General features: G+C 39.4%; 2 protein-coding genes and 1 pseudogene across 4 annotated transcripts; 1 reads left to right on the plus strand and 2 right to left on the minus strand.

Annotated features, from left to right (window-relative positions):
* Window position 1: 1 nt before the first annotated feature.
* LOC143888782 (alpha-N-acetylglucosaminidase pseudogene) lies at window positions 2-1,790 on the minus strand (annotated as a pseudogene).
* A 5,134-nt stretch (window positions 1,791-6,924) lies between these two features.
* Window positions 6,925-18,282, plus strand: LOC143888138 (F-box protein At4g00755-like). Of its 3 annotated transcripts, none has more exons than XM_077392458.1 (6): window positions 6,925-7,082; window positions 7,577-7,714; window positions 9,657-10,073; window positions 10,187-10,356; window positions 17,472-17,590; window positions 17,730-18,282. In XM_077392458.1, exons 2-6 carry the CDS (start codon window positions 7,594-7,596, stop codon window positions 18,025-18,027), a joined length of 1,125 nt encoding a protein of 374 aa, XP_077248573.1. In that variant the 5' UTR covers window positions 6,925-7,082; window positions 7,577-7,593; the 3' UTR covers window positions 18,028-18,282. The 3 variants fall into 3 exon arrangements, with proteins under 3 accessions (XP_077248573.1, XP_077248575.1, XP_077248574.1); XM_077392459.1 differs by having other exon boundaries at window positions 6,934-7,082; window positions 7,676-7,714; XM_077392460.1 differs by lacking the exon at window positions 7,577-7,714 and having other exon boundaries at window positions 6,933-7,082.
* Window positions 18,283-18,997: 715 nt separating this feature from the next.
* On the minus strand, window positions 18,998-22,861 carry LOC143888141 (putative transcriptional regulator SLK2). The gene is made up of 3 exons (XM_077392466.1): window positions 22,703-22,861; window positions 20,532-20,601; window positions 18,998-20,043 (listed from the first exon to the last, which is right to left on the minus strand). Exons 1-3 carry the CDS (start codon window positions 22,844-22,846, stop codon window positions 19,217-19,219), a joined length of 1,041 nt encoding a protein of 346 aa, XP_077248581.1. The 5' UTR covers window positions 22,847-22,861; the 3' UTR covers window positions 18,998-19,216.
* Window positions 22,862-26,052: the final 3,191 nt, after the last annotated feature.

Consider the following 26,052-nt stretch of genomic DNA (forward strand, 5'->3'; position numbering starts at 1 on the left):
TCTAGGGGATCTTCACAGTTAGGTTCCTCTTGATGCTTTTTCCACCAAATTGCTGATTACTTCTCCTTTTAAATACTACCGGATATGAAATGAAGGATGGATCAACATCTGGCAATGAAACAATTACATCTCTGTTTTTGTCATAGGACCCGTCAGTGCAATTATAAGTAGTGTGATGTAATATATTCCAGGCATCTTGCATTGCTGGAACAGAACTTCCATAACGTCTCGTTGGGTATTGATCTATCCACATCTTCACATCAATTTTGTTGTGCTGAAATGCCATTTCAGACATTAGATCATAAACAACAGGATTCTGCTCAATTCCTTCCATAGACATCCCCACACCAACCATGGTTGAATTTTCACTTGTACGGGCTTCGATAGGTCCAGATGCAATTGAATCTAAAATCCCATACATCTCAATGTTTCCAGCAAAATTGTGCAGCATACACCAGATGTAAGGAACACCATAGAACTGCTCAGAACTCCACCAGATAGGTTTCACTTCTGCAAATAGATCGAGGACAACCAGCCTCCCTCTGGGAACAGAATGCAAAAGTGCCTTCATCTGTGGTGGCCTCCAAAACGGATCATACGAGAACAACCACCCCTGCATTAGCCAGACAGCATCATCATCACCACTTTGCATTGCCCTATATACTGCTGCACCTAATGAGTTGATGTAGTCCGGGTTGTCTACAGGGGGAGTATTCTCATCAAAAGTATCGCAATTGTATATGTGAGCACTCCTTCCATATTCTTTCATTTGTTGCTCAATAAATGCTTCCCCAATTTCAACAAACAAGGGATCAGTTGCATCCAAAAGATAAGTGCAGCGCCACCTTGAGTCGCCACCAACAGTAAACCAATTTCCTAAGCGTGTTAGTTTTGCTGATGGAAATCTAGAATGTAGTGCTGCAGGTACATTTCCAGAAAACGCACTGGAGACATTCCAAATTCATACATTCTAGCAAGAATTTTCTTCTGTAAAATTAGTTGTTGATCAAACCAACTTTGTGGCAGTGGACCACCCCATCCATGCAAATTTTCCATACGTGACCATGCAAGAAATGCAGGACCTCCAAAGAAATCATCCAAATCTGAACCGCTAACATTATACATCTGGAAAACCTTTTGCCATATTGCCTCTTGAGTAGTAAATGCTAGAGGCAAATTGATACCTTGAAGAGCCATCCAATCGATTTCCTTCTCCCATCTTTCCCAATCCCACCATGCAAATGAATAGCTAGATGTGACAGCATTCTGGTAGTAGTTCCAAGGAACAGGTCTTTGAATCAAAACTCCATCAGCTTGAATACGGGAAAGGGATCCAGGGTTAGGAACTGAAGAGAGTTGTACACCACCAGTTCGATCCCATGATATATGTGCCTGACTCCAATACTTCAAATACCAGTGAAGACCAGTAGAAAGCTCTACACCGCTCACCTCTTCGATTAAAATCTCTGGAGCCCCTTGTATACCAATAGAGGGATGGTTGTTAATCATAAAGCAAGATTTTCCACCACAGGTCTCACTAGAGATGATCTTGAAGTCGAAGCACGACAAATGAGAGGGAAGGAGCCTGCGGAGAAAGCCTCGAGCAGCGGCTTCTTGGACCGATGGAGAAGCTCTTTCTCGATCCTGGATCTCGATAAGACGAGACAAGTGAGAAAATTCGATTGCAGAGGAATGAGGAATAAAAGAGACATAGCAGAGGAGGAAAAGGAAGAAGAAGAAGGACGATGTGCGAAATGCAGAGAACATGGCTGCTGAAAGGAGAGGTGAGGTGTGAGGGAAATCCTCTGCACCAAAGATTAGAGATAGGGTCTAAGGACGAAATTGTTCAAATTAGTGTAGAAACAGTTGAGAAATGTCGTGATTTCCACAGATTTGAAGAGGTTGAGCATTTGAAATCCGAATCGGGAGGTTGAAACCTTCCAAAAGCTCAAAATCTAACGAAAATGGGGGAATTTCTTGTCTCTAGAACCCTAATTTTCTTCTTTTCTGCAACTCCTCCATCAGCGTCTGAAATCAAAACTCCCTCTCTCTCTCTCTCTCTCTCTCTCTCTCTCTCTCTCTCTCTCTCTCTCTCTCTCCCTCTACAGATTTGAGAAACTTAAACTTCTGATCGATCGGAGCTCCGACAATCCTGCCGGAGGAGTCGATCGGAGAAGAAGAAGAAAGGAAAGTAACCAAAATTAATCAGAATCCAGTTGAAATTCGATCGGAGATGACACCGATTTCACCGGAAAGATAGGGTTTGGGCGCAGATCTACTCTCTCTCTCTCTCAAATCCCCAGAGCTTCTCTCTCTAGAATTTGGGGAACGAGATCTCCTCGCTCTCTCCCTCTGAAACGAAATTTTTTTCTTTTTTTTTTAGCCTTCGATCCTTTATAAAGGGAAATGAGATATTAATGCTCCCCCCTCTTTGACTTGGGACAACCCCCTCTAATGCATTTCATAGTCAATTTTGCTCTTAAGGTAGTCCAAGCAAAAACAGGGGTTCCAAAAAGAAATGACATATAATCTGCCCCTTATATCTTCCATGGACAGCCCATTTTGAGGTGATTCATCCCCCTCCTACGGTTTACGCTATGGTCTTCTCGCGGCTCGTTCGCTAAGCAAACGCACTCCGATTTCGACGAAATTTTATGGGGACCCAGCTGGGACCTTAAACTAGCCTAGGGTGAAGTTTGGAGCCCTACCCCGTTGATTTGATGGGATTTTTCATGAAAATGGGAGGTTTAGGGCACGGTCAAAATGGGGTGTCTACAGACACGAGGTCCCCCGTCAATCCTCTAAGATCTCCACAATGTGAAGGAGAGCTCTACCAAGGAACTCTCGAAATGATGCCACTCACAGCATGGGTGGCGATGTAAATGAGATACCTCTCGATTCAAGGACCAGCTCGGAACCAAGATGTACCTATAACAAAGAAGAGTCGTCATCCAAGGAAGTAGGCCCTGGATCCCGGCGAAGATGGTGGCTCCCCTTTCCTCTTCTCCCTCTCTCTCTCTCTCTCTCTCTCTCTCTCTCTCTCTGTCTGTTATGCTCTTGGTGGCTGCCCCTATGCGGCTCCCCTGTTGGGAGAAGCCAACATCAAGAAGCCCATCTCTTCCTCCCTCCTTTTTTTACAAATCCTAATTCGGTCACTCTTTTATGAAAGAGAAATGATATATTTTGCCCCATTTTCCTCCTGGACAGCCCCCCTGGTATGTAATTTTCCATTCTTGTTTGTTGTATAGAGGGTGGTTTGAGGTGAGAAAGGGCCCTAAAGACACAAGCTATATATTTGCTCCCATTTTTCTTTCCTTGAACAACACCCTTCTAGTATAATTTACACCACTTTCTCTTTCACTTAAACAAATGACACTAGCACAATCCAGTTTTGATTTTTTTTGCACAAACTCAGCTTGTCTGCTTGTCCATTTTTTGCCCATTTCTTATGTAATTTTGCGAGAGGATTCTGGAGAACACTAACAATATTTTGGGTAACATTCTGCGCTCAAGCAGACAAGGTGGGTTAGTGAAAATATCAAAATAAGGTTGTACAAATTAAGCCTCAGGACTCGGGAACTCAAACAAGGGGGTCAACGCCAAAACTTTGGGATATTTTATAAATTTTGGAAAACAAAGATTGGAGGGACTGGGGTTCGGAATTATGGCTCAATCTTGGGATGTTCAGGGTTCAACTTTAGGTTTTTCAATCTAAGAGTCAGGCTTCGGACATTAGGAATTGGCTTCGGGACCTCACTTGATTTCGGAATTTTACTCGACCTTTGGGATTGGTTCGAATTTGGGGGAAATTGGAGGTCAGGTCAAAATGGGGTGTCTACAGCATTGTATGAGACAGAACATGGACATAGAAGACCGAGTTCTTCACAAAACTCCAACCTAGAAATAACCCACTTTGGTCACTAATAAATCAAAAAAGACCTAGAAATAGTGCTAGTACATCTTCTGATGAGCTATCATTATATCTAGAAAATGATTATTCAAGCTACCTTAATCCTGATGAATGAGAGAGTTTTGATGTTTTGACATGGTGAAAAGAACATGAAAAAAGTTATACAGTACTATCCGCCATGGCACGTGATCTACTAACCGTCACGGTGTCCACAGTAGCATCGGAGTATGCTTTTAGTGCAAGTAACAGGGTTTTAGATGACACACGGAACAGAATGTCACCAAAAATAGTAGAGGTATGCGTGTGTCTCAAGGACTGGTTGGATGCAGATGATAGAGCACAAGACAGAAGAGAAGATGACTCAACCGACTCACCTGAAGAAATATGAGGATTCAAATTTTTAAGTCGTTAATTTCTACTTGTACTTCACAATGTATTTGTACTTCATTTTTTTTCTTTTTTTTTCTTGTATGGTGGTGGGTTAGAGGCAAGGTTCTATGTCCTCCTCTAATAATTTTCTATATTAATAAAATTTTAAGGTGCCGCCCGGGTTCCTGGATAAATATTCCGGGCACAATCGATCTTTGTTTTTAAATTACTTTCATAAATGACATGCAAATTTTTCTAATTTTTTCAACAAGTGCATTCTCGGAAGTCCGAGAACACACTTGTTTGAAAAAAAAATAACCGTTACGTACCGAAACGTGCCGGCACGGCACGACCCGTGACGAAATTGTGCCGTGCCGGCACGGCCCAAGGGCCACGCTGGGCCAACAATTTTCGCGACCCGTTTGCCACCCTGACCCTACGGTATCAAGGGTGGTACCCCTACGGTATTGTTGTGAGGCCTTACACCATATAAAAACTCAAACAGAAAATGGACACTGGGTTCACTTATTTGGATGATCTAATCAATCATTCATTAGTCCTCATATATGGCTCATGCCCAAAAACTCTTTTTCCTTTCGGGATTTGCTAGCGTAATTCGCAGAAGGCATTTTGCAGATGGGCTGTTGCATGTGAGAGCAGCCACATTGGCTCACTTTTCAACAGATTTTGTCTTTATTCATGAGGTGGGTGCTCTCACATGCAACAGCCCATCCGTGAAATGCCCTTTGTGATGGACGCTAACAAATCCCTTTTCATAGACTGTCATTATTTTAATTTTCTGAGCGGTCCATTTCACACTAGGTAAGGTTAAAATGAGAAGATTTTGGGGCTATGGCTTATCTACATCAGGAAGAAACAAATGAACGGTTTAGATAATTTAAATAGGTGGGTCCCACAAATTTTCCGTACAAAATACACACATAGCCACCTTATAATTTCTAATGTAAAATGATGGTTAAAAAATGTAAGAAAACAATTGTACAAAAGTCTCAACAAATCAAAGGTTAGGATTGCCTTGTGGATGAGATTTTCAATATGTAACCCATGAATTATGGGGCCTAGGACATAAATGGCTAGGATCACCAGACACCTATGGACCCACCTCTACTTTTGCTTCCTCATCATTTTGGAAAGAAACTGAGGGTATTTGTGTCATTTTAACTTTGAGGGTATGTTCAGTTGCGCCCTTGAAACGGAAAAGAAACGGAAAAGGGAGGCCTTTTCCGTGGAAACGAGCTTAAATGGTCGTTTTGTTGGCGAGAGACGGAAAGCGCTAGGATTTTGCACGTCTCACGTGGAGAATCCCACTTATCTCGCGTGGCAAGGCCATTTCCGCCGTTTCAAATCCGTGAAATTTAGTCGGATTTCATTTTCCTTTCCGAGACTTCCGTCTAAGTTGCGCCCAAATCTAACGAAGCTGTGACTAGATAAGTCCAAGGCTTGTGCAAGTGTAACTGCTTAGCTTAGCTTAGATAAGTCCAAAGCTGTGAGTATAGATAGGTCCAAAGTGCGTAGCTTTCATGGCCATTAAATGAATGTTGCCATCTATTTTTGTCTTTTCTGATCCCATCCCTCATCTCCAAACAGTTTCTGTGAGTAGATAAGTCCACGGCTTGTGCATGTGTAACTTGGGGATTTGGTTAGCAACCTGGCAATTGCATGTCTCTGATGGCTGCCACTTGTATAATTGTATAAAGTTGAATCGAATGCAATAAAGAGCCTCAAGTGTCTCTTTTGATGTTAACAAATTAAATGAGTTCCACTAATATCTTGAATAACAAGAACCGACTCCAAATAGATAGATGCCCAGAGATGAACATTAGAGTGGAAATCAGGATTGTGCTCAAACGACCAACATAGCCTCTTTAATTGCATTAGCATGGTTTGTTAAACAATTTGGATACAAGGTTCACAACTCCATAGCTATAGTATTTGGAATCCACAGTTCTACATACTTGCTATAGAGAATGATTTCGAGTACTCCAAGCACAGGCAAACTTTTGGATTTGGGAATTATTTTTACCAAGCCATGTGTAGAAGACCAGCTGCCACTTACATTTTGTTGAAGACCAGTTGTCACTTGTGAAGCTTGTGAACATATTCCCATAACAAGCTCCTTTTGCATACTGTTGAGGTTGGAAATCCTTCAAGGAGGTAGAGGAAATCCATAACAAGATCGACTTCTTTAGGAGGTAGAGGAAATCTGCTTCCTTAGTTTTTTTGAGTATTTATTTCTGTTAGTGGACTATTTGGTAGGGCTTAGGGGACGTAACTTGCTTTATATTTGGTAAAGAACATATTCTGTGCTATTTCTTTTCCGTTTCCTGGCAACTGAATGCACATTCCTGCTGTTTCTTTTCTGTTTCCTGGTAAGTGAATGCGCACTCATACTGCTTTCTTAGCAGTTTCTTTTCCTTTCCATTTCTTTCTACCATGTCATTTTCTTTTCTTTTCCGTTTCCTTCACGCAACTGAACAGGCCCTGAGAGATTTTTATTCGGAAGAAAGCAACCACAGGCATGTGGTGTCGTGGCAACTCGCCAACGAATGCACAATTACAACAGAAGGAAGCAAAACGACAAAATAAGGGGGTGTCTTATGTCAATACTCTCTTCTTAATCTTCTTTCTTCATTTCTTGTACTTCTCTCCGAATGTAATGTCGCCTGTCGGTGCTACTCATAATCGATTTATCGATCGATCGATAGCTTCCTTCGCCCAATTGTTTTTCTTGTCTTAGGGTTCTTCGACGTTTCCAGATATTTTCTCTTTTTGCCCTCACGAGGTACCTTTTTTCTTCCATTTTATCGATTTTTGGGGCTTTTTCTCATTCGCTCGGATCTTATTGTGCAAAAGCTTCCTTTTTTTTTTATGTGGATATAATCATGTGGATATTTTTCTTACAACAAGAATTTTCTTCTGTCTTTCTTCAGATTCTTTCTTTCTTTTTTCTTTTCTTTTTTCAAATTCAGTCTGTTAATGATGTTGTGATGCGATAGGGCTTAGGAAGAAACATCGATCTCGTTGTACTGGATTTGTTTACTTATTTACCATATTTTTCTTTTCTGAAGTTAGCAGTTTTTGTTTGGGAGATGATTTTTTAACCTCCCTGTAGGATTATGCGCCCCCCTCTTCACGTGAATTGTGGCAGACTTTAACGCTTTTTGACGTCAAATTACGTGAAAAGGGGGCGCATAATCCTCGGGGGGGGGGGGGAGTGAAAAAATCATCGAACCTTTTGTTTTTGTTGATATTGATTTGGGAAGAAATGGCCATTAGTTTTTGAGTGGCAAGAAATGGAGGGTGATTTATTGGAGTGGCTTGGATGTGACATGTCGATCAAAGTTCTTATGTATTTGGACCATCCTTCTGATATAGGGCGTGTTAGTTGCCTCTCGCGCTCCTGGCGCCAATTTGGTGAGATTCTTTTTCCTTTTCCCCCTTTGAAGATATGTTTAATCCCATGATGATAGTTTGGTTGAGCATAAATTTGCATTTGTCTTTCCTTATAAAAATGTTAGTCTATGGGACTTGAAAGCGCTTACTTTGTATTGGATCATGTTATCTCTCTTTGCCTTTGGGGGAATTCTTACTTGTTGGATGATTTCAGTGATAAGCTTTTTAAGTGGGGTTTAGTCGTGCAGGATTTTAAAGGTCTTGTGAACTCTCACAAATTGTATGTGACAGTCATGGACTAGGATTTCTGATGTGCAGAGTCTAGGATGTCAGGAATTTTTGCAAACTTTAACAGGAAATGAAATACCACCAACATAATTAAAAGAAGTTCCCGAAAAAGAATGAAAAAGCACAAGAAATCACTAAAATGAACCCAACAAAATAAAAGCACCATCCAGATATCAGCAGAAAAGAAAACCCCACCAGCACCTACGGATCTCCTACAGGTAATATTTTTCTCTCTGCAATTTTTCTTAATCCTTCTGTTGCTGATTCGTGTTAGAAAATCACAATAAAATCAAAACTCAGAGAAGAACCCAACTCACGCCACCCCTTAGAAATCCAAGAACTGAAACCCTAGCCTCACCGGACAAAAGAACCTGACGGCCCTCACATATGAAGAAACAAGAACTGAAGGAAAGAAAATGCTTGGAGAAGGTATGTGTTTAATAAACCCTATCCATGGAGAGAGAGAGAGAGAGAGAGAGAGAGAGAGAGAGAGAGAGAGAGAGAGAGAGACCTTTTTGGTTGTTCGTGACTGTGAGGAGAAATGCCCAACGACCTAGATGGGAAGACGAGGGCTGCGATTTGAGAGAGGCAGATTGGGTCGGGGGCTGGATTTAGAGTTCCATAATATTGGGTCCATGGCATTCTCTACGTTAAATAACACCCATAGCATGTGACTATGTCTTAAGGCATCATTGGATGCATATTTGTTCCTCCTCCTGACTGTACCTGAGCTTAATTTTAGAACACTCTCTAAATAGTTATGATAGTGTTTTTTTTTTTATTGACATTGACATTCCATACATTTAAGCGCTAACCCAACCCTCCCTTCCATCATCATGCCCATAACTTATTCATCGTGAAAAAATTGTTTACCGAGTCTTTCTTTTGCCATCTCTGAAAGGTTCTTTCCAGCAAGTTGGCTTTTGTCATCCGCTTGCAAAAGTAAATTTGTCTCTTTAAACTAAATGAGTTTACTTTTAAGCTGTTGATATGATATCTAAAGCGTGTTGTGAATCTCAATCTTGCTTTGCTGATGTTTGATGAGAGTTGTTTTTAATTCTCATTTAGGATAAGGTGGTTTAATCATTCCACTGACCTGTGACCATAAATTGGAATGGAGATACTGTCAGATATGTGCTTATAGAGTCCACTATGATTCTCAAGTGTTTGTATAACCTCAAAGTATGCAATTATGATATGCATGATCCTTCGCGACGTTGCTATTTTTTTTTTCCTTTCTTTTTTTCTTTTTTTGGATGAAGGGGGTGTTCTAGTTGTTCATTTTAAATGTTCTTATGTCTACTTGATAATTTATTAATGAGAAAAAGTTAGAGACATATTTTAGGTAGTATTTTTCAGGTTCATGTTTAGCATTTATTGATGCCGGTGACCATTTTGGGGCCCTTCTTTTGGCTTTTTTAAAACCTTGTTTCACATTTCAAAAATGAATCAAGATGGATAAAAGAACTCCTTTTATCTTCTGAAAACCTTATTACTAATTTATCATCATTGATATGAGTATGTGCTACTGTCTTGCATAATCTTTATGTAAATGATGAATTTACTTTTAGTGCGGGACTGTGGGAGTTATGTGCTGTGTTCCTAGATGAGATACTGAAATTCTTTTTTTTTTGGGAATGGCGAGATTCTGAAATTGGTTTAAAATGTTTTGCAGTGATTGCAAATGGTTTTTGTAAGAAGCTGTGCATCAAAAAGTTTCCGGAAACAGAGTGTTTCACACATGTTACTGAACCAAGTAATTCTATGGAGCCTGTAGAAGTTGGAACTAGTAATTATTTAGAATGGGAAATTCTGGAAAGAGAACACAGAGTGTATGCCCATTTAGCTCGAGCTCTCACATCCCCTGTGAAAATGAAGGATTGTATTGAATATTCCATGGGTGCCTCCAGCACCGATAATTATCCAGACGAGGATATTGACAACACACTGGATCCAAGTGATAGGGTGGGTAGAACACCTTCTTATTGGTCAAGTAAAGGAGAAGAGGATCCTGAGGTGCCTGAGGCACTATATTATAGATTGACTTCAACGTTATGTATTGTTGATGAAATCAAAATACAGCCATTCCAAGGTTATATTTTCAGTATACACGTTTACCTGATTCTATTATTTCCTTGGTGGTTTTGCTATTCCTTGGTATTTTATATATTACAATTAGAAAAATTATATGTTCTTTTTTTCCAGCATTTTTTCAGGATGGGAATCCTATATATTCAGCACAGGCTGTGCGATTTAAGATGGGTCATGTAGTGGACATGGCAAGCAACACCATGAATGAGGTCATGGCAGGTCAGAGATCTGTTGATGACACCTTCATCTGGACATATGTCTCACCTAAATTCCCAATGGCACAGGTAAAGTTGCAGTATTGCAACTGGTTTTTTTTTTTTTTGGGGGTATTCATCCCTTTAGCTTATTGAACAACCTTCACAAAACTCCATATCGAGAAAGTAGATCCTTTAAATGAAGGATGTGTTCTGCGTACATAGTCACATGTTATGGATGTTATTTATCTTAGAGCATAGTTTTAAAACTCCCCTGCGTCCGCGTCGACTCCCTTTTACCTTGGCCACGTTGCGCATTGCGTCGATCCTCCTTCCGCGTTTTGCCCTACTGAGTCAATAAAAACTCCTTTGGCTCTCCCGAATTATGACCACGTCCAGGGGTGAAGCCACATATAGCGTGGGGGTGGCCATGCCCACCACGACCACGACCACGACCACCTACACCCACACCCACACCCACACCCACATACACAATGACTTGCAAAATCCCTTTTATACACTGCAACAAAAAGGGTTTTAATGGCGTCCACTAACGCCGCTAAAAAGCAGAAATACATTTACCGGCGTTCATTAATATCTGTAATAGTAAGTGGCCCCGCAATGACCAATCCAAGCAAAGTGTAAATTAGTCCCCCCAGTGTAAATTCCTGGCTCCGCCCCTGGCCATGTCAACTGAGTACTCGACCGCACCGTGCTGAATCGACTAGGATTTTCTTCGGCCACGTTCCACATTGCATCCGTGTTTTTAAACACTGATTTATACAATAAAAGGGTAAAAAGGAAATAACTTGTAGACTCGTTATCTTTATTTCGTGTTAGAAAAACAGCTGTTCTCAGTTAATGAGCAAACTGCAAAATGACATAAATCAATTCAGAACCTTATGGTATTTGTTTCATTCCATTGGGACTGGGGAAAAATCCATTTCTACCAAAAAGCTTTCAAGATGCCCTTTCAACATAAATATTAAACTATTAAGGCTAAAGGTGGGCATTTTCTGACTCATTCACTGGTATATTTTGATAGTGTTATCCTCCATTTTCATTCTTCACATTATAACGTTACATGAAGACACACATAGACATTCGTTGCTCCATGAATTAGGTTTAAAAAAGAGATGTTGTGCATGTTAATTAATAGTCAAAAAGCCTGTGTGTTGTATTGTTTTTTTTTTCCAAATATTTCAAGATTTTGCAGTCTCTTTTGAATGTTTGTGAAGTATGATCATGCGAATATAATCTAAGTATATTTTTTAACTGAGGATAACAGATCAATAGTTACAAGAAGCATACATGGGAGAGAATGGAGATTGGGATGAGTGCTTGTTTGTACAAATCATTAGTGTATGTTTTTATTGTAGACTATCCTATGGGGACATTGGCCCTAGATAAGATTGTAGAGAATATTTATGGATAGATCATAGTTTCACATGGGTGGGATGAGTACTGAAATTCAAGGTCGTGGGCCTCGTATCTTTACTTGTGTCATCTTTATTATTGTTTTTTTTTAAGGGTAAAATATTTGTAGTAGCTGTAACATATGTTACATTGTAGCTAATTTGTTGAATTATTATGAGCTTAGTGTTTCCTATATTATTATCAAAGGTGGTCATGCCTCTCCAATTGTTGGTAACAAAACTAGGAAATTTCTCCACAAAAGGTATGAAGCTGAAGCTGTAGGTAAAATATGGTTTATTTTGCTTTTGTGGCCTTTATTAGTTATTGTATCATGAATATTTCAAGATGTTTGATGTCTCATGCATGACCTAAAGAGATGTAGATAAACTCTACCTGAGATTTTGGAAGTCTGACTGTCAATTACGTATTGTGAAGAAGTCTTTGAAGTTCCTTATGGGAGCAGTTTCTCCTAGATGACCACTAAGGGAGGTCAGGTCATGGATCAGAAGAATTTACAAGATGGTAATTTCAGCTCTCATGAGAATGCTACAAGGTGATCAGTCCTTTATTCTTACTGTCGCAAGTAGAGGTGGGAGATGTCCTCAAAATCAAGCAAGTTTCTTTACGGAGGCCTTTCACGAGGATGATAAGTGGTTTGCATGTGTACTAATAAAAAAAAGTGGTTTGCATATTAGAGGATCTTGTTTAAAGTATATTGTCGACGTTTCTACAACATTCCCCTGCATGCATGAAGCATAAAACTTTGTCTTGTTTGGGAAGTGTTTGAGGTTAGTGATAGAGATCGACCAGAGTTCCCTTGGTGTTGATGATTTAAAGTTTATGAGTTTGAAAGTTGAATCTAGATTATTGTTTCGGACTCCAACTTTGATTGAGTGTGTTGGCCTGGTCAAGCCAGTTTGCCGGCCATTTAGCTACACAAGCATGGTGGGGATGGGTGTGCCAAGTTGGAGTTGAAGATTAGGCAGCATCGAGCAAGCCAATTAGCATTGGGAGCAGTTGGGGTTACTGGCTATGACCATAGAAGCACGAAGCGGGTGCAGCGGCGGCCGGGAGGGGGTTGGTTTTGGGGGGGTTCATATAAATCTTTCAAAATTTAAGTACATAAAAAAGTAGTAATGTCTAGCCGTCTTCATTTTTTTTTTGGAGAAGGTAACTTTCATTTCATCAGTAAAAACTTACATATTGACACACGGGACAAGCTGTCCCTGTGACTGTACGAAAAGAAGAAAGCATGTAATCTTATGTAATCCCCGTGTTATTGTTGAAAGCTATTTCCGTATCTGGTCGTCTTGCGCAGGTATCCGCCATTGAATTTGTTGTTCGTCTCCTATGCCTTAATGATGGGAGGAAATCTCGGATAAGGTCTCTAATCTCTTCCATGGTACTTGCTAGTCGCCATGGCCCAGCCCGTTTGCCCCCAGCCCACGCAATAATGTTTGTGGAATCCCCTTCTACTATCAGAGGACCCATGTTATGAGACTTATACCACCTCAGCCCGAAGAGTAAGGATTTTGTCTCAGCCTCATTTGCGTCACACATCCCAACCAGCCCTGAGTAAGTCATGATAATTAACCCATTTGCATCACACAACGCGCCCCCAATTCCGCCCAAGCCTGGATTTCCCAATGAACTTCCATCAAAATTTAACTTATAAAATCCGTCGGGAGGTGCGATCCATCTTGGGGTTATAATATTTGCTACTTTTCTTTCCCGGAATACAACTTGAGCCTTCCGTAAGGTCTGATCTACCGAATAAGGGAGATCCCCCTTGCATTTCGCCCACTGAATAATGGCAATCTTAATGGTAAGGGAGATATATGGAGCTGCCCTAGATTTACCATTGAAAATTCTATTATTTCGTTCCAACCAGATGAACCAAATAACGGCATAGGGTACAGAAAGCCACAACGTTTCTCCTATACATCCGTTGTATGCACATCCCCAACTCTTCACAGTTTCTGATATGCTATTAAATGATACCCAAGTCATTCCACAGAATCTCATTATGTCCATCCAAACTGATGAGGAGTAGGGGCATAATAGTAGCACGTGATCCAGATTCTCCACATACTTTTCACACAAAATGCACCAGCTGGCAAGTTGGACATTCTTGGACTGTAATCTCTCACAAGTATTAATACAGCGATGCGATACTGCCCATGCAAAAGCTGCGACACGAGGTGGAATATATGATTTCCAACAATTCCACAGCGAGTATTTTGGGAAGTTCCTTATCCAGCATCTCAAAAAACGATTTCACAGAGAAAAGCACCTTCCGAATCCGAGGTCCAAATCCAGGCGTCCTTCATATAAGCAGACATATAAATAGAATTCAACGATTCTAGAAGAACCGTGAAACTATCAATCTCATTATGCTTGAGATTTCTTCTCATCCTTATGTCCCAGAAAATCCCGTCTGTTTCAGTGTTACGAATTAGGTAGTTTGATATCTTGGCATTATGATCAAAAGCAATGCTATATAAGATCGGAAAGGAGTCGCACAGGGGCGATTCACCAAGCCATAAATCACACCAGAACCGCACAGAGTCACCGACTCCCACCTTGAATTTGATGTGCTTGCTAAAATGATCCCACACCGAGTGTATCGAACGCCAAGCCCTCGACCCTTTTCGCCCTGATGGTGCCCCGCATACCCAGTCACCCCATCCTCATCCATATTTGTCCCCAATGATAGCATGCCATAAAGCATCCTTCTCTATCCCAAATCTCCATAACCATTTCCCCATTAGCGATTTATTGCGTAATCTGATCTTTCCTATCCCAAGGCCCCCCTTCTTTTTGGAGTGACAGACCGTTTCCCACTTTAGCAGATGTTTCAATCGACTATTCACCTCCTCAGATCCTTCCCAAAGGAAATTACGTTGTAATTTCTCTATCCGAGCCGCCACCTTTGCCGGGATTCTGAACATGGACATATAGTAGACCGGCATGTTAGCCAAAGCTGCTTTAATAAGCGTGATTCTCCCTCCGAACGACAAGTACTTCTTCTTCTTCCAGGTAGCCAATTTTCTCTCAATTCTTTGAATGATAGGATCCCACATTCCTGCTCTTGGAACTCCAAACCCCAGAGGCAACCCCAAATAAGTTATAGGAAAAGAACTTCCAGCGCAGCCCAGAGTCTTTGCGTGTTCCATCGCTGTCTCAGGTGCCATATTTCTTCATGCCTTCTGAAGATTTACCTCTGTGCTTGCTCCAATGAAGTACTTTGAACAATTGGAGGAGCTTGATGCAAGTAAGTTGGTGATGGGGTTACTAATAGAGTAATAGGAGTAGGTTTGGGGCGCCATGAGAGCGGTTTCCATCTCTTCGGGATCGCTCTCCCTAGAAGCTCCTTCCTAAAGAGCGCCGAATCATGGTTCGGAGTCTAGAACGGCACCCTGAGGGAAGATTCCATGCTTCTAAGGGTGTGACACAATGTTGCAATGTAGTGCCAAGCGGGATTGGGTGTGTAGATTAGCATTAGGCATAGTTATCTCTAGTATGATTCTAGAGAACCTTTGGAGGGCAAAGCTGTATGGATGCCCCTACCCGTACCTAGGTGGTTGGGTGGGGGCGGTTATTCAAGTGAGGCAGAGGCTAAAGCCCTCCTCACGGGCCCGAAATTTTTCTCGAATGGACTGGAAGGAAGCCTAATGGTTGAGGGAGATTCATCTTAATTCATCTATTGGGCGCAGGGGCAATCTCCAGGCAGGTGGATATTAGCAAGCATTATCGATGGAATTCTGATTTCACCTATTCCTTCTCCTTTTCTTTCTCTCTTATCTCTCAAAGTGCGACTGAAATCGCGGAATTGTTTGCTTAGTGTGGAGTGAGTAGAGGTGCTCTATGTGGGGAAATCTCTACCTCGTCTTTTTTTAAAACTTAATCTCTACCTCCTTTGTAATCTGTACTCTGCTCTCTCAGCATTCCTTTTCTCTCTGTTTTAATAAACTTTTCCATTCATTAGTGTGTGTGTGTGTGTGTGTGTGTGTGTGTGTGAGAGAGAGAGAGAGAGAGAGAGAGAGAGAGAGAGAGAGAGAGACCACCTCGATTGTTGCAGTCTAATCTTGGTGCGGAGTCTACCATGTGGGACAGCTTTTAGCATCTTGGTATGATTCATGGCAAGGATGACTTGGTGGATTGGAGCATGGCACGATTGAGCCTCGCAGTCTAGGTAGGTTTTTGAGCTGAGCAAAACTTGCAGCCTTGCACATTGGCTCGTGGTATAGTCTAGTGCTCAAGCAACCAAGTCAGAGGATTTGATTTATTAGAGTGCCACTGTAGTGCCTCACATTAAGTGGGCTTTCGATTTGGGTAAGGCCATAGCACTTTGTGGTGGCTTGCTTGTGATGTAAGTGGGTCATGAGGTATAGGCTTAGCGTGGGTATGACAAGGCAATCTATTAGCATGGCAGTTCTCGAGGCTTTGCAGCTCGTAAGAAATTGATTTGGGACATCAAGAGGTGCGACTTGCAGGGCCTTATTGGGCCTTACATCTAATTTGGTTGGCCTTGGCATAAAGTATGCTGGGGTACTGCATGGGGCTATTCTTGAGGAAGAAGTGAAACCGTCACTAAGAATGAAGAGGTGCAAATGGTGCATAGATTCATGATTCCATGTGAGTTGGTGTTGAGCGTACTTGTGGTGGTAGATGTGACTATGGTTGGTTCATCCCTTGGGAGTCTGACACTACCTGAAATTTGAAATTTGGTAGACAGATTTGGAATTCAGTCCACGAGTGGTTTGGAGCGTGTTGCTTTTTGTGATTCCTGCCTCCATCTTGTGGATGAGTACATATCTTGGGGAGAGAAAGATATCATTGAAGGAAGATGGTCAAAGACTGAAAGGAAAAGAAAGCTTCAAGATCGAAACTTCATCACTTCAGTACATAAGATCCTCAATGTATATGTAGGATAATATATGTCATTTGCTTGTGTTTTTAGATAGGCAAATGATCTTCGAGAGGGATCAGTGTGGCATACTGTTTTCCCTTCTTTCCATAAATTTGCCTCCGGAAACTCCTAGCCAGATGCTGCACCTATATGGAAGTACCATTCCACCTGAACAAACAGAAGCTTTTGAGCCTATTACTTCGGTTGTTGAGAACTGGAAGCTGTTTTTTGCCAATAAATATAGGCAAAAAACATATGTATATATATATATATATATATATATATATATATATATATATATATATAGCTACACATATGAGTTAAGTGAAGCTACACATACGTGTAGCTAACTTAGCTACACCGACGGCTTAAAATACAGTGGGCCCACATTATTTGGGTGATCCAAACCATTCATTTGATAGGCCGTCACATTGATAGGGTGTGCCCAAAAAATCAGCTCCATAGGATCATCCCAACCCTTCAAACTGTGAAGGAAAAAATTGATAGATTTTTGAAGGTTTTTACACGTCCAATTTTGCCTCCACAAATCGTAGGGTTGGGATGATCCTATAGAGCTGATTTTTTGGGCACACCTTATCTATGTGAGGGCCCATCAAATGAATGGTTTGCATCACCCAAACAATGTGGGGCCCACTGTATTTTAAGCCGTTGGTGTAGCTAAGTTAGCTACACGTATACACTTTTCTCACACACACACATATATATATATATATATATATATATATATATATATATATATTTTTTTTTTTTTTTTTTTTTTTTTTTTTTTTTTCAGTGGAATGTTGATAATATTTACATAATTTTAATTTCCACTTTATCCAGTTCTTAACTTGATGAATGATTTGCCATCCAACAGAAGAATTGTTTGCAAACATTCAAGCTACCACAGCCAGTTCTCTGCATCGGTGGGGTTGTGCAGATTGAGCTGTTGGGTAGGGTTCAGAGACAAGAAATGGATGGGTTATACTATATATGGTCAGTCCCTCCAGAAACAACAACTTTTGCTTTCATTTTTAAACTTTTATGCTGCTATATTCCTAGAACAAGTATTGCCTTTTCTTGCAATTTGACAGCATCCAATACAGTAGAACTGATCTTTGTTTTTTGCATACAGCATGTGCTATGTTCAAGTCCTCGGGCGGCCACTTTCAGTTGCATTTGATGTACACACAATCAACTTCCCTAGAAAATGTGTCTTGACGTACTCTGCCGATGTCAAAGATTGCAGTTTATCATCTAGAATGGCATCCGAAGAGGAGTGTTCTGGAACCCCTGGTGGATGGCTTGGCTTTGCAGCTAGATTCAGGCAAATCCGACAGATAAGAGCTGGATGGATCTGGGACCGTGCATTTCAAAATACGTGGTTTGGTAATGTAGCTGGTGGTGAAAATAGCGAAGCGGATGACGAGTGAGTTTGTTGTGCCTGAAGCTTTTCGGTTCTTCATTTTTACCACGGCTTCTTATCAATTTTTGGCTGCAGTTTCTGATCAAGTCTAAAACAGTTTGTAATTAGAGGGCAGAACACAGGCAGGAGTTTCTTGATAGAGAATTGCGACTCCCTTTGTTGTTTCTCCTTCCCTCTCTGATAGTCAGGGATTTCAAGTAACAATATGAACTAGACAATTTTAACGAAATAATAGTGTACTAGCATATAGCTTTCCCAATAACATTGGGTGATTTTGGTGTTCTTTAACCTTCAGTCCCTGTTTGGATTGCAGGAATTATTTGGTAAAGTTTGGAAAGGAAAATATTTCTAAAATTTTCAAACTTTTTAAACCCAAGAGAAAAAGATGAGTTGAACCAATCCTATTCAGTTTTTATTTAGAACATTCAATTATGATGATATTCCTCTAAATTAACCATATATATATTGGTGCCCTGAAAAAGTTGTAAATGTTTTTCTTGCAAGCCAAACAGTGCCCAATAAAACTCTATATTTAGCCTCTAGGTTTTTTTCCTCATTAAAACTCTAATCATAAAAGCAGTTCACGTTCGAATGTGCCACCGTGTTCTTGTAAAATTATTTGTATGTAAATAGAGGAGTGGGGCAATAAATTCACGGCATTATCCCCTTTGTTTTTACGAGTAAACACTGGAAACACAATTCCAATGTTCTGAAACGATTAATCCATGTCTCCTATTAATGGTTTTCTGAGAAAAGGCAGGAAAAATAAGTTTGTTGTTGGGTAAATAAGTTCAATCAATGAAAGCCCACTCCATCCACTTCTTATTAACACTGCCCGTCTCCCCTCATTAATGGTCCAACCACCTTCACTGTTGTTATAACACACAATATGCTGGACCCACTTTTGCTCAAGCCACCAAAAGCTTTACACTGAAGAATTTGCACACGATGAATGCTAAGAACTAAGAAGAGATGGCTATTGCAAAAGCTAATACTGAAATTACTATTACTTTTAACTGTCCAACTTGATTGTCTAATAATATAGAGAATACAGTGAGAAATGGCAAACCTCAAAACTGCCAACTCCAATGTCTTGGGCAAAAGCTAAGTATCAGAATATCACAAACAAAGACCAACGGTGGTTTCAAAGCTTCTGTACAGATTACTATTTTAAATATAACCAATTAACAATCCAATCAAGATTTCCAGCCAGATCCCAACTCACCGGCCTCATCGTTGAACATTCCATTTTCTGCAAATTCTTGAGGGAAATCCCGGGCCAGTTCCCCTAAATGAAGATTTTGTGGAATATCTGACCTTGAGTTAAATCCATTGCCATCTGATGAAGCAGAAGTGGTAGGAGCAGCCTTGAAACTGTTGTTCCTGCTAGGGTTCATCATAACTGCACGGGTCCTTGCCGCCAAATACCCCATTCCAGTGGCCCCACCAAAGACATCCTCAGAGGCCTTGGCGTTTGCATTTTGTCCATCAACAGGCTGTTGTTGTAGTCCTCCATTACTATTCATCATCTCTTGCAGAAGCTGCTGAATCACATGCTGTTGTAAATGTTGATTTGCTTGAGATGATTGTTGACTCTGCTTGATTAAGTGCTGCTGCTGATGGAGGGCCGTTAAGCCGTTAATGGATGAATTCTGATGGGGGCTCGTTAGGCCGTTAACGGATGCATTTTGTAGGGATCCTGTAACTGAAGAAACTGGGCCTTGAAATGGCAGAGACTGTGCCTGGTTTGAACCATTAAAGGAACACGAGGCATCCGGGTTTGAATTCTGACGCAGCAAATTCTGGTAATTGCTCAATGATATACTTGTTTGCGTCGTGTTATTTAGGGTTCCACTATTTATGGAGTTACTGTTCATATGGCTTCCTAGACCAGGGTGCATCACCATCATTTTGTTCAGGGTGTTCGGGTCAGCAGGCAGACTGTCAGCATTTACCATCTGCTCCATTTTTGGGATTTGAAGTTTGCCCGCAGCAGCCCGTCGAGGATAATTCTTCAAACTCTCTGCAAATCAGAGAGGCTCAAACATTAATACAAAAACCTGAGATGGGCGTAAACGTGAGCTCATATGTTTTCAGAAATAATGAAGAGATTATTAAGAAATGATACAGGAAACAGGAGTAACTGAGACAGCCTCAATAGGACAATAAAAACGGCGAGGAGAAAAAGCAAAAACAGTATGAGTGGAGGGGTTGGGAAGATTTTTATTAGAGGGGGTGTAGGGTAAGTGGTGGGCTCAAGGAAAGTGATAGGTAGTGGGCTTGGGTATTGGGTCCATGGGAAATGGGTCATAGATTGAGGTGGACATCCCCCGAATCTGGTACCGATGGGATCAGGTAATAAAAGCAGTGATGATCTATGATACACATCAAGTGAAACTAAAAAAAATAAGTCACTCATAACCTAAATTTCACATAAGCCGTCAAAGTCATGCAGTAACATAATAATAACAGTCCATTAAGAAAACAACATACTATCAGTAAGACACTTACCGATTGGTCCAATATTGTGCTCCCGGCTTAAATCAATCAAGTCTTTCATGCTGTTTACAACCTCAGATATCTGTCAATAAACGTAGATCGAAGCTAAAATGTGCAAGGTAACATGAAAATGTAATATTGAGAATGGGTATATTGTGCCACAAAATAATTGGAGAAGGAGAAGGCCTTTGAAGAAAGAAATTTCTATGAATTTTGATAATTTTATTTCAATACTTGGAATATTTTTGTTGGGTTTTAGAAGCTCGTGATTTGGAAGAAGGTGGAGTCGTTTGAAGCTTCCAGCGTTTTTATTTTAAATTGACGAGGTTTAAGTTAGAGTACGAAGGTAGGTTGAACTGGGACCTGTTTATAATTAAAAGCAGTTTAGAGGATACTTTTAGAGGAGAATTGGTTTATTTTAATTGGAAACTCCTCCAACAATTGTTTAAGAATTCTAACTTGTTTAGGACAGTTCTGGAAGAGTTTCAAAATTAGAAAGCATATAGGAAAGGTCTAGGATGTTTGCTTAGAATGAAGAAAAGATGTCTTCTTATATGATATAAGAATCTTTTTTGGGAAGTTCTTGATTGAAATTGAACTTTATCCACGGAGTTTTGTGCTTTTCTTTGTTGTTTTCTCTTTAGGACACCACCCTATCTAACTATTTTTGTCTTTTATAGAGATACATGCTCGATTTGTTTTGTGTTTGAATTTAATTTGAAGTCTGTGATTGTTATTTTATTTCAGCTGCACCATAATTGGTATCGAAGTAAGTTCGATCTTAGGACTTGAATTTAGTGACATGGCTAAAAAAATTTGTGGTTGGGGAAATTTTGATATTGGGCGAGGGAATATCAATCAATATTTTAAAATTGTTAATGCGCAAGATTCAACTCTTGCGACAATGATTGGTTGGGGCCACACCAATGGACGTCGACTGTCATTAAGAGAATTCCACCAATCAATAGGAAGGTATACAACGAGGAACTCAATCCCCAATCCAATTGGGAGGCAATAACTGTATTCAGTTTGTTAGAAATCAGCATGGAGGAATTATCGGTAACCAAAATGAAGATGCAGAAATGGAGGTTGAAGTCTTCAACAGAGAAGAGGTGTTCAACTTCATCTAACATACTAGTACTGAATATCAAGAAAGTTATGAAGAATTGCCAGAAGGCATTCATAACCAGAACCACAATGAGTGTCTAGAAGATAAGGCAACTATTCAAAGTTGTATGGAGAATTTAATTTCGGAGAATATTACAATGGACGTGAGGATCTTCAAGAAAATTTCAACGAGCCAATTTATAAAGAAGACATTGATGAATTCATAGAAGCAGATGAAGACTAGGCCAATAATGGAGGAGTCGCATCATTAATTTTGCACGTCACACTCAATTTAAATAATTATGAACTGCAAGAATCAGAGTTTTGAATGGATTTCTGAAAGAAGATGAGGCTTCTAAAGAATCCTTGAACAAGAATTTCTGAAGTATACATATCGAGAATTTGTGAAGAAAGGTATTGACTTACAATGAACAAAAATTCAATGGGAGGGGTTTCCATAAAATATATATTTGTTCGAATTTTGAAGACAGACTCACAGGGTTTCCAATTCGTTGGAGTGAATTTTATCTACTCTGGAGGAAATTATGCAACGCAAATGCATAGGTCCTTCAAACCAGAAATTGGAGAATGGGATGGATTTTTAAAAAAATTTGTGATTTTGGGTGACAATATTTAAATGTGACATATTTTTATTGAGTTTCAGACGTCCATGTTTTGAAAGAAGACGAGTTTGCTTGAAGCTTCCAGAATCCCTACTACGAATTGAGTAGGATTAAGTTGAAGTTGGAAGGTTGAGAATTATGACTGGTTTATAATTAGAAGCAACTTAATAAAAAAGGTAATAATTTTTTAGGAGATTTATGTTTGTTTTATTTGGAAACTATTTATAATTGCTATCTATTTATAACTGTTTTAGAAATGTACTAAAGTGAGAAAATGTGTAGAAAAGGTCTGAGATGTTAGTTCTCTCTTTGAGACGGCTCCTACCTCACTCTCCTCATCTTTTATTGAGGTACGTGCTTGGTTTGGGTTTGGGTTTGAATTTAAGTTGAAACTTGTGTTTGTTATTCTATTTCTATAGCACCAACAACTAGTATAAAATAATAATGACATACCTGTAAGCACCGGACATATCTTTTGGAAAATCCCAAGTCATTCAACAGTTGTAGATCCAAGCTCCTTGCCAGCTGACGTCCAGCTGTTCCAAACCTAGAGGACCAGGACCAGGACCAGGACCATATCATACAAATCAGGACCATATCACACACACACACACACACACACAGATATATATATATATATATATATATATATATATATATATAGAGAGAGAGAGAGAGAGAGAGAGAGAGAGAGAGAGAGAGAGAGAGAGAGAGAGAGAGCACAAATCCAGTTCATCAATTATTAAGAAAGATTCATACCTGAATGCGAAGAAAATTTCTAAATTATAAATGATCCACACAATTCAAATATGTTATTAAATGAGCCTGACAAGAATTCATGCTGCAAGCAGGAGTTGAATGGGACTGAGGGGTACAACTTGCAGGGAATCAGAATTGGAATTCAACATGGCCTCTTAAAAATAAATGTAACTGTATGTCCAGTGACATAATACAAAAATAAGAAAGGATGCATATACCAATCCATTATTGGAAACAATCCAATTTGATAAAATCATAAAAGCATTGATGGCATATAACACTTTACGGTTCAGCCAATTATACACACCATTATATGTTCTAATATAACTACAACGTGAAGATCCATGTTATATAATCCATGTCAATCAACCAATAATACATCTTCGTGTATATGTGTGGGAGCCGGTTTTTTCCATGTCTACAATATGGAAGAGAATTTTGAATTATTTGTTAATGGCTGAATCGACAGAAGATGTAAAAAAGCTACGACTTCTTTGTGTATATAATATAGAATTTTTAATTATTTGTGAATGGCCGAGTTTTAACTGCAAAAAACATAACGCTAGAACGGAACAACATTTAAAAAGCAAGCCAAAATGCATTCACACGACAAACAACTTTTTTTCACATCAATAATGAAACACATGATAATGGAAATAAATTTGATGTTTAATGACAGCTCCTCCATCCAACACCTTAGGTGAGATTACAATGGATCATTCAGAAATAACAGTGTTTGCTCACTGCAGGATGATACGAGCACCCAACATTTGTGTGAACTCACATATTGCAAATTGTTAAAATGCCTTTCTAGGACACCCTGAATCCACATCAATTATACAGAACACAGTAACAATGCTATACTTGAGACTTATATCATAGCTTTACCAGAAACAATGAGGGGGAATTTCATGGCCTTATGGAAAATAAGCATGTGGGACAGATGTAGTCCATGAGATCATTTGGTTGACTCACATGTTGCAATTTGTTTGTAAATCCTGAGGGGAAACTCCAGTAGATCCACTTTCAGTCACAGCATTGTGGTATTTCTGGGCAACCTGCACCAATTGGCTTACCTGCCAAGGGAAAATAGATTTCTTAGTTACAGTTCTACACTCTAAATAACTAAGACAAGGATGAATCATTCAAGCAGATAGTTATAGTGTTTGAGCTATGCTCAAATAAAAACCAAGCCTAGTTTAGAAGTGTAAAAAACAGAAATTCCATTAGTGTCTTGACTCTCATTGCTTTTGATCTCTGATACGTTACTGATAGCTCGACCAGCAAGTGCGTCGTGCAAATTAGTCCATCAGAGTCATGTATAAATGCCAGAATACAAGACATCTGCACAACAATCCATCTATACTATGCATGAGTTTTTGCCTTTGTTTTTTTTGTGTTTTTTTAAAAAAATCTTGTGTTTTCTCAAAACAAACCCCTTAAAGTTAGAAAAAAGGGCTAGTGAGGGCGGGATTTTCGGAAATTACATTGCGTAATTTCTTGTGTTCCAAAAATACCATTCTCAACAACTATATTTGGGGGGTTACTTTAGGGATTACACATGTTTTTACTAAAATAACCCCCCAACAACTATATTTGGGAGTACTTTAGGGATTACACTTGTTTCTACTAAAATAACCCCCCCAACAACTATATTTGGGGGGTACATTAGTGATTTTACTTGTTTTTACCCAAATAACCCCCCTAACAACTATATTTGAAGGTACTTTAGGGATTACACATGTTTTTACTAAAATAACCCCCCCAACAACTATATTTTGGGGGTATTTTGGTAATTCATTATATTACAAGTCTTATAAATATCACTCCCCCTCACTTCATTTCTCACCCTTAATTACTCTCTTATTACTTTCTTATTACTCTCTCTTTCATATTACTCTCTCTAATCTTCTCTGTAATTACATCAAATTCTCTTATTACATCCAATTCTCTAATCCTTCTCTCTTATTATTCTCTCTAATCCTTCTCTCTATTACGCACTTCGATTAACAATTAAGAAGAAGGAATTAAGGAGGTGCTTAACAACTTGCTGTAATTAGTATTCAAGAAGGGGCTTAACAACTCCGTGGGCGATTCAAGCAAAGTTGAGGTATTTAGAATTTATTTTTTAAAATTTACTTATAGCCCATCTTTGTAATTTTTTTTAAATGGCCGGTTCAAGTGACCACTATTTTCAACCAAATGAAATTATGGGAAATGATGAATTACTGGAGGCTTGTATAGAACCTTGGAATGATGATACATATACTCTAGAATACGAATATCCAATTGCTCATGAACCTATCAAAGGACCTTGTAGTACTAGTGGGAGTCAAGCTCCTAGTACTAAAACGTCTAGAGGTAGGATTTCACAAGTATGGAAGTTCTTTACCATTGAAGAAAAAAAGGATTCTAAGGGAGTTTAGAACAAAGGGCTATTTGTAAATTATGTAAAAAAGATTTTAGTTGTAAGAGTAAAGGTGGAACAGGGCACTTGGCAAGGCACTCCACTGTTTGTAGTGCAAAGCAAGGGTCATTAGACCCTAAACAAACCCAATTTAGCCTCACTTCTAGTTCTTTAGGAACTTTTTCTTATTCTCAAGATAGGAATAGGAGAGAACTGGCATCATACATCATACAAGATGAGCAACCATTTATTATGACCGAAAGTAAAAGATTTGAAAAATATATTCAAAAAGCTCTAAATCCTGCTTTTAAAAAAGTAACTAGAAATACTATAAAATCAAATTCTTTTAAATTATTTATTGAAAGCAAAGAACAATTGATTTCAAGTTTTGAAAATTTTAATGGGAAAATTGCACTTACTTCCGATATTTGGACTAGTAAACAAAATGAAGGCTATATTTGTGTAACATGACATTATATTAATTCGAACTGGATGTTAGAAAAAAGAATACTTAGTTTTACTCAATTAGAATTCCTGCATAATGGTCATTCTATATCAAAATCTATATTCTCTACTGTTCACGATTTTAAAATTCAAAATAAAAATTTTTCTATTAGCTTCGATAATGCTAGTAATA

This window comes from Tasmannia lanceolata, unplaced genomic scaffold (assembly GCF_043159265.1).
Source record: "Tasmannia lanceolata isolate RefF3 unplaced genomic scaffold, GAP_Taslan_0.1 ptg000012l, whole genome shotgun sequence".
Lineage (NCBI taxonomy): Eukaryota > Viridiplantae > Streptophyta > Magnoliopsida > Canellales > Winteraceae > Tasmannia > Tasmannia lanceolata.